Source organism: Miscanthus floridulus, chromosome 18 (genome assembly GCF_019320115.1).
Source record: "Miscanthus floridulus cultivar M001 chromosome 18, ASM1932011v1, whole genome shotgun sequence".
In the NCBI taxonomy this organism is placed as follows: Eukaryota; Viridiplantae; Streptophyta; class Magnoliopsida; order Poales; family Poaceae; genus Miscanthus; species Miscanthus floridulus.
Genome location: NC_089597.1, coordinates 15,894,933 through 15,904,066, shown reverse-complemented (window position 1 = coordinate 15,904,066; position 9,134 = coordinate 15,894,933). Strand labels below are relative to the sequence as shown.

General features: G+C 42.6%; 1 protein-coding gene across 1 annotated transcript; it reads left to right on the top strand.

Annotated features, from left to right (window-relative positions):
- Positions 1-8,266: 8,266 nt before the first annotated feature.
- On the top strand, positions 8,267-8,798 carry LOC136520212 (uncharacterized). Its single transcript, XM_066513659.1, has one exon. It carries the CDS (start codon positions 8,369-8,371, stop codon positions 8,699-8,701), a length of 333 nt encoding a protein of 110 aa, XP_066369756.1. The 5' UTR covers positions 8,267-8,368; the 3' UTR covers positions 8,702-8,798.
- Positions 8,799-9,134: the final 336 nt, after the last annotated feature.

Below are 9,134 nucleotides of genomic sequence, written 5' to 3'. Positions count from 1 at the left end.
ATAATCTAGATGATGTAAGAACATGGACATTGGTGATATAAGACCTAGAGAGGTGATTGATGTTGAAGATGACAAGAATCAAGTGCTCTCTAACTCAAATGTGCAAGCTAGTGGTTCTCATGATCAAGTCAAGCAAGAACTAGTGATGACAAAGTGCAAGATCAACAACAAATGGCTAGTTCATCATCTTAACCAAGTGATCTATCAAATGCAAGCAATCAAGTACAAGTGCTTCAACCAACCAATGTTGCAAGAGATTATCCATTGGACACTATCATTGGTGATATTTCAAGAGGTGTGCAAACTAGATCAAGATTGGCTTCACTTTGTGAGCATTTCTCATTTGTGTCATCCATTAAACCTAAGAAGATAGATGAAGCTTTAAAGGATATTGATTGGGTCAATGCTATGCATGAAGAGCTAAACAACTTCACAAGAAACCAAGTATGGGAGTTAGTTGAGAGGCCTAAGGATCATAATGTGATTGTAACCAAGTGGGTCTTTCAGAATAAGTAAGATCAAGATGGAATAGTAATAAAGAACAAAGCAAGATTAGTGGCTCAAGGTTACACTCAAGTTGAAGGTCTTGACTTTGGAGAAACATATGCCCCGGTTGCAAGATTGGAAACAATTAGGATCTTGTTAGCCTATGCTTGTGCCCACAACATCAAGTTGTACCAAATGGATGTGAAGAGTGCATTTCTCAATGGGTACATCAATGAGCTTGTGTATGTTGAGCAACCTCAGTTTTGACGATGAAAATAAACCCAACCATGTTTACAAGTTGAGAAAGGCTTTGTATGGATTGAAACAAGCACCAACACCATGGTATGAGAGATTGAGGGGTTTTCTACTCTCTAAGGGATTCAAGATAGGAAAGATTGACACCACTCTCTTTACCAAGAAGCTTGGAAATGACTTGTTTGTAATGCAAATCTATATTGATGATATCATATTTGGATCAATAAATCAAGATTTTTGTGAAGAGTTTGGCAAGATGATGGCAAGTGAGTTTGAGACGTCCATGATTGGAGAGCTTAGTTACTTCCTTGGTCTTCAAATCAAGCAAATGAAGAATGGCACATTTGTGAGTCAAGGCAAGTATATCAAGGACATGCTAAAGAAGTTTGGAATGGATGATGCTAAAGCTATTAGTACACCAATGGGGACAAGTGGAAGCTTGGATAGTGATGCTAGTGGCAACATGGTGGATCAAAAGATGTATCGGTCTATGATTGGAAGCCTATTCTATGTGACCGCATCAAGGTCGGATGTGATGTTTAGTGTCTGCATATGTGCTAGATTCCAAGCCTCACCAAGAGAAAGTCATTTGAAAGCAACAAAGAGAATATTAAGGTACTTGAAGCATACAAAAAATGTTGGATTGTGGTATCCCAAAGGAGCAAGATTTGAGTTGATTAGATATTCGGACTCCGATTATGCAGGATGCAAAGTTGAGAGAAAGAGCACATCGGGCACATGTCAACTATTGGGAAGATCACTTGTGTCTTGGCCATCAAAGAAGCAAAATAGTGTAGCACTCTCAACCGCCGAAGCGAGTATATTTCGGCCGATAGTTGTTGTGCTCAATTACTTTGGATGAAAGCTACTTTGAGTGATTTTGGAATTAAATTCAAGCAAGTGCCATTGCTATGTGACAATGAGAGTGCCGTAAAGCTCACCAACAACCCGGTTCAACATTCAAGAACAAAGCATATTGATATTCGTCATCATTTCATAAGAGAGCATCAACAAAAAAGGGACATTTGTATTGAGAGTGTGGGCTCCGAAGATCAACTTACCGATATCTTCACCAAGCCACTTGATGAGAAGAGTTTTTGCAAGTTAAGGAATAAATTGAACATACTTGATTTCTCAAATATGTGTTGATGCACCCCCCATTATATGACATGCCTCTCCTTTGAGTAAAGCAAGGTAAAGTTGATTGACATGTCATCCATCCATTGCTAAGGACTTGTTTAGTGCATCTAGTCATTCCTATCATGTCCTAGGCTCATTCATTAAAATCAAATGAATTTGATGCTTGTATGGTACCACTATTGCTTGTATGTTTGAAATGATCTAGTGGTATTAAGAGGGGTTAAAATAAATAGTAGGAGCCATTTTGTTTCGGTGGTCAAGACACTTAGCGAGTGTGATCACATTTAGGTTAGATAGCCGTACTATTAAGAGGGGTGAAACTCATATTGAAATACGATTATCAAAATGCCACTAGATGCTCTAACTCATTGCATATGCATCTAGGATCTAGTGGAATGCTAACACCCTTGAAAGTATTTGTGAAAATATGCTAACACATGTGCACAAGGTGATACACTTGGTGGTTGGCATATTTGAGCAAGGGTTAGAAACTTCACCGGCACCCTATACAGAAAAGACAGGGGTTCACAGAGTGACCGGACGCTAGTGGAGCAGTGACCGGACGCTGGGCTCAGAGTCGGGTCAGTAGCAGAAGTGAGCACGCGTCTCGGTCTTGTGACCAGACACTGGCTGGGTGCGTTCGGTCAGTGCTGACGTACGCTGACTTGAGGCGCACAGAGGAAACGTTGAGTGAATGGCATCTTGCTAGCTCCTGGACGACGCGGGTGAGGGCGAGATTGTCCTCTTACTGGATAAGGCCAGTGAACGGCCACCTCCCATCGGCTGGCGGCGCAACCGCCACCGCAGGGATCAACCGCCACCGCAACATGGTAGATAATCATGTTCAGTTGTTTTGCATGAAGGAAAATCATAACCTCTTCATGAGAATAATTTCTTATTTGATTTGATTGATAGTAGTTTTCTTTTGCATGCAAGAAAGTTATATCACAACAAGCATGATGGTCGCGTGAGGGAGCACTTCCTTTTGCATGGAAGGGAACAACCATGATTGTCACCGCACGCGGGTCTCATGCAAAGGAAAATCAACAACTGCATGCAAGGAAAATCAACAACTGCCGTGATTGTCGCACGGAGGTGGGATCGATCGCATGGGGTGGCAAACGGACGAACCAAGGTAATTGAACAGAAACAAGGACCTTGTAATCCAAAGAGTGAATACTCTACATTCTTCACAAATGCCCCCACAAGACAAAGACAAGTGGAAGAAGGAAGACTAACCTGCATCAGAACCAACACTTCCATTGGGACATTGTCTTCACAAAGAGTCCTCGGAATAAAACCATAATTGTGAGGGTATACAACTGATGAGTATAGGACTCAGATCAACCTACCAAATTATAGCACATGTCAGAAAGAAAGAAAAATAAATTAAACTATTACATTTCATCAGTGTAGGACTCAATCATCCTATACTAGCAAATTTCTAAAATGTGTCGGGACAAATCACAACTAACAATTTTTTTTTTCTATAGGAAGATAAATATCTAGAAATCTAGCAGATCTATGACAAGCACTGAAGATAAATGTCTGAAATCTCTAACAGCCTCCTACCAAGAATTAGTTAAATTATTATTGAGGGATGTAGCCTAAAATCTCTGAAACATGGTAGTAAACTATATGTAAAGCGCAGGTTAGCTTTGCATACGGCTACATCCCTCAATAATAATTTAACTAATTTGTTTTTTTATGAATAGAACAGATTAATAGAAACAGAGCACTACGACTATTATGGACAAGAACAATAAACGCCACTAATCCATTAGTGGATAGGCCTGAGGAGATACTATATGTTTAGAGCATCTATAGCAGTCTATTCACATGCCCGGGAGCATGCAGCAGCAGCAGCAGAGCGCGGCCAAGCTACAGATCGGACGCACTGACAGAGAAGATTTTAGGATTTTGAGTAAATCAACACAAACAAAAAACAATGCATACAGGAGGGTAGAAGTTTACTGGAATTCTGTCAAGGTACTTCTCTATGATCCGGTTAGCTGCAGACTACCTCTTCTCTGTAACAAAAGGTCTGACAGATCAAGGGTTCAGTTATGTAACATGTTAACAGATTTCAAGATGTGTTAGCACAAATCACAAGAGACAATTTTTTCTATGAAGGACAAGGACAAATGGTGTGTGTTGGCATAAATCACAATTAACAAAGTTCAAGATGTGTTAGCACAAATCACAAGAGATAATTTTTTCTATAAAAGGGCAAGGACAAATAAGAGGTGTGTGTTGGCACAAATCATAATTAACAAAGTTTAAGATGTGTTAGCACAAATCATAAGAGGACAATTTTTTTATGAAATGACAAGGACAAATAAGAGGTGTGTGTTGGCACAAATCACAATTAACAAAGTTCAAGACGTGTTAGCATAAATCATAAGAGACAATTTTTTCTATGAAAGGACAAGAACAAATAACAGATGTGTGCTAGCACAAAACACAATCAACAGAATTCAAGATGTGTTAGCACAAATCACAAGTGATAATTTTTTCTATGAAAGGACAAGGACAAATAAGACGTGTGTGCTAGCACAAATCACAATTAATAAAGTTCAATATATGTTAGCACAAATCACAACGAATAATTTTTTTCTATGAAAAGACAAGGACGAAAATAAAGTGTGAGCTTGCACAAATCTATGAAAAGACAAGGCCAATTTTGAAGTTCCATCATACATGTTAGGCTTAAAATCTATTATCTCAAAGATCCGGTAAAGAATCAAATACTAGTCCCATGACAAGTAAACTTACCCAGAATAGAGAAGAATATCATGAAACCAGCTAATATATGCACTACCCTTCAGCATTTTCACTGTAGTTAAGGAAACAATTGTCGTATCAAGCCGAAAGATCTATTCCTTAAAGAGAAGAGTTGTATTAAAATATAAATTATATGCACCCCATAAAAATGTAGTGTCTGATGGTTACACTGAAACAGAAGACCCATTTCCAGTGCCAAATAGCCCATACAGAAGAATATCGATGCCCTAAAGCAAGAACAATTGCATGCTCTAAGTTAACTAAAATAGTGACAAAGTTATTTATAAAGACCAGATATTGCACATGTTACACACCATAATTGCAGTAGTTGCAGTGTGCAATTTACTACTAATAAATGTGCAATCAACAAAATGGTGCTTCTACATAAAGGAATAGAATAAAGTCACGGTTCAGTAGAATTCTAATGCAGTTTGCAGTAGAAATTCATCATTCTCCATGGCTACATGCAGGTCAAAAAAATTGCCTAGCTCAAAAAACTTATGCTGGACTACTGAAGCAACCTCATATTCACAATTAAGTTCATACCAGTTCACAGTTTAGACAAGTTAAACTTAAGTTCACAGAAAAATGCACTCAAATAAGAGGTGTGTGTTGGCACAAATAACAAAGAACAGATTCCAACATGTTCTAGCACAGATTACTATGCTGCTATCCAAAACCTAACTAGACTAGTAGTAGACTAGATTTATACATTTGCATGCATGCTGGTTTCACATGAATTGGTGCAAATTAAAGTCCAACTAGAAGAAAAGCACGACATAGTAAAAAAAAAAAAAGAAGATCTAGCTATCACACTCCCATCTAAACTTTTGTTTTCCCATGAGTCCTCATCACCTGTCCTCAATCAACCACAGAATGCCATTGGTGCAAAAAGAAGATCTAGCTATCATAGTTAGCTTGTCCACCTTTACATAGTTTCCACCAATGCTCTTCTTCCTGGACGGCAAGCAAATTCATAGGAATCCGAGCATAGGTATCAAGGCAAGAGCCAAGGTTGACATCGAGCCGATCACAATGCCCATTCAGAAAGTGTGATGTCTTGTTATTGATTGGAGAAAAATCTACTTCAACCAGAAACAAATAACTCCACCAGTCAGTCACACACATTGCACCTACACCAAAATTGTGAAAAAAGAGTTCAACACTATAACACGAATAGAAATGAAAGACTTGCCAGCTGAAGAGAGCGGATCGGAGTGCAGCAGCATAGCAGGAAAGCCGAGGGTTCCACGGCAACCCTTCTGGATGGATAGGACACAAAGTTCCAGATTTTCAACGAACCTGCATCACGTGAGCAAATACACAACAACAATAAATACAGCTATCCAACATCATAACTAGGAACAAGCAGGTAAAGAAGGGACAAAGGTGCTTACGAGCTGTTTTTGAAGGTCCCGAGGGCACCGACATTTGGGATCTCTCTGTAGAAGAAATTAGTACAGGTTCCTAGGAGATGCATGGTAAGTATGTGCTCTCTCTTAGTTTTTTTTTTACTTTTAAATCATCAGCACTATGTATTTATGCGTTTCCAACAAGGGCACAAGAAAAACTTACAGAAAGCTAAGGCGAGTGAGGCTTCCAATCAAGCCCAGTATTGTGCTTCTCAACAGATTACTTGACAGGTCCCTGCAATTTGAACACATCGGATAGAAATAATAATAATAATAACATTGTTAAATCACAATTGGACAATGAGTGATGCTTATGTGAAGGACCATACAAGATTGTGAGGTGCACGAGCTCGCCAATCTGTGAAGGGATACCTCCTTGTAGGTAGTTGGCTCTCAGGTAACTGAACATACACACACAGTAAAATAAAATAAGAAGAAGCAAACATTTGAATACTCTGCCGAGTTAGCTGAACAAATCGACGAGACTGGACTAGTCAAATACTAGTAGTAATCAAATACTGCAGGGATGAGGCTATGCAAGCTGTTCTGCTACAGACCTCTGAAAAGGAAAAAGGCCCATCCGTCAACACTCAACAGGCAAGCTGCAGCTGCTCGGTGCCTGTCCTGCTCCCGGTGAGCAGATCTCCGTCCGTGTCCCCGTGCAGTCCTGCAAGGCCAAGTCCTGTTTCTAGCTTGGCCGGTGAGATAGACACTACTGCTACCTATGGCTCGTCGGCTGCCGCGGCCGCGAAGGAGCGACGGCACCCACGACCCGCTTGCATGTTCGCTCACCACATCATCCGCCGTAGGCTGCAGCAGCACACGCTCTGCTCCCCACGCCGGCACGCCTGAGCCCCGAGTCGAGTCCCCTACCTCATCGATCCCTGCCACCCGCCTACATCCCAAAATCTTCCACCGAAATCTCTATCCCTCTGCCGTCATCAAAATACACAGATCCACGAAATCTACTCCACGTGACGAAATGGGATTCAGCACACACAAGAGCAAAGGAGCAACAAACAAGGGAAAAATCAGCGGCCAGAGCACGACGGGGATCCTGTAAAATACCTTCGCCAGCACTCCCCGACGGGGAAGCACGAGTTCACCGGAGCAATCGCCGTAGTGCCGACGAAATCGCCTTGGGAGCGCGTCGCGGGGTAGAGCGTCGAGGGGAAGAAGAGGAAGAGGAAATGCGCTCAAAAATAGATAGCAATTTTCAACGGACAACGGTACAGACAAAGTGGGCCCTTCAAATCAAAGAAAGAAATGGCGTGGTGGCAAGGAGACACACGATGTCCATCCAACGGACACAAAATCCATGTGCCAAGACAAGATAAAACACACACAAGTGTCCTTTAGCATTTTTGTTTTCTATTGGACTTTATCAATATGGATTTGAATGTTAATCAATTACCACCTCTATCGTCTTGCTTGGCTTGAGGAGTTGGCGCTGTCTCCTTCGGATCAGACAACCATCGAGCGCCTAGTAAACAAGTGAAACTTCTACCTTACAGCAAGTACCTCATGTCAGATACAACATATAAACAAGCGAAAGTTGTACCTTATATACAGGAAATACCTGGGTCCTGTTTATTTCGCTGAAATTTGGATTACACTGATGCTTATGCTGAAATGTTGTGAGAAGAAAACATTGTTGATTCGTTAAAAAGTACTGCTGATGTAGTGCAGCAGAACATGCCCAAAATAAATAAAAAAATTGTACCGTCCATGGGCTATGAATCAGATTGAAGCCCCATAAAAAAAAAATGCGAGACACAGAATGTACAGCACTTGAGCACAGAAAAAATGCCAACAGGCTGAATAAAGCATCACCTAGTGCATACTCATCTTTAATTTCTCGGATGTACAGCACTTCAGCACAGCTGCACAGTCGTCATTATTAAGTTTGCAACACACTTTTGACACCATAAAAAAAACGAATCCGAATATAGTACAGTAGTACCACTTTGACCAAACTGATGGAAGATGTAAGCGTGTAGTATATACGTATAGCGAAGCAAACCAATCTGGACGGCTCGCGGCTGTGATGACTTCGTCGGAGTCAATGCGAGTCCGAAACGGGCACGTCCGCGTCCCCACGGTTGGCGGCGCCGGCGGAACACGCCGCCTCTATAAATATATATAGATGAATAATAACGCGGCAGCAGTTGTATGCATCTCAACTTTCCCCGGCCGTCTCGTACGTACGTGCTAGACAGCAACCGCTTCGTCCCGTCGGCGGTCCGTCGCGTGGGCAGTGGGCAACTGGGCAGAGGAGAGAGGACGACGGCATGGACAGGATCCTGGCCATGTCCCTCGTCGGCGCGGGGCCAGGCAACGTCTTCGGCCCGGGCATGAGCGCCGGCGCGCTGGAGAGCTTCGGCCGCGACGGGGGGCGCGCCAAGGCGGAGGGCAGCAGCAGGGGTGCAGGTGCAGCGGCGGGCGGCACGAGATCGGCGTCGGCGGGGAATGGCGGGAAGTCCGCCGCCGATCAGAGGACGGCCGAGAAGGAGGCGAGCGGTGTCGGTGGCCAGGAGGGGCGCGGCGCCGGCGTGAACGAGACGCGGTACTGCTCGGCGGTGGACGGGAGGTTCTGCTTCGACGCCGTCGTCGCTCCGTACTGACATGCACGCCGCCCCGCGCCTGATGCAAATTCTTGGCGAGTTCATGTTTGGGCGTTTGGGCGCGGTGTTATTAGGATTTGGCACGTGTTTGTGAGTTGCGGTGAAGGCCCTGTTCGGCTTATCCAGAAATCGGTTTGTTCGGCCATTTTTTTCAGCCGGAACAGTGTTTTTCTCTCAATAATTAAGTCAAAATAGTATTTTTCAGTCAGTTTCAGCCAAGATTCAGCAAGCCGAACGGGGCCGAAGTTGTGAAAATTTAGGGCAAGGTAATTTTTTTTAGTACCATATAAAAGCAAATTGCAACAAGCGTTGAGAGAGAGACTGTAAATTCTAGCGGTGAAAAGTTAGGAGATGTACCATCGGACATTGCTATCTTTTCTTTGGTACATCTTTTCTTTCCTCTATTACAATGCGAGGCAATGTTCCGTGTCCA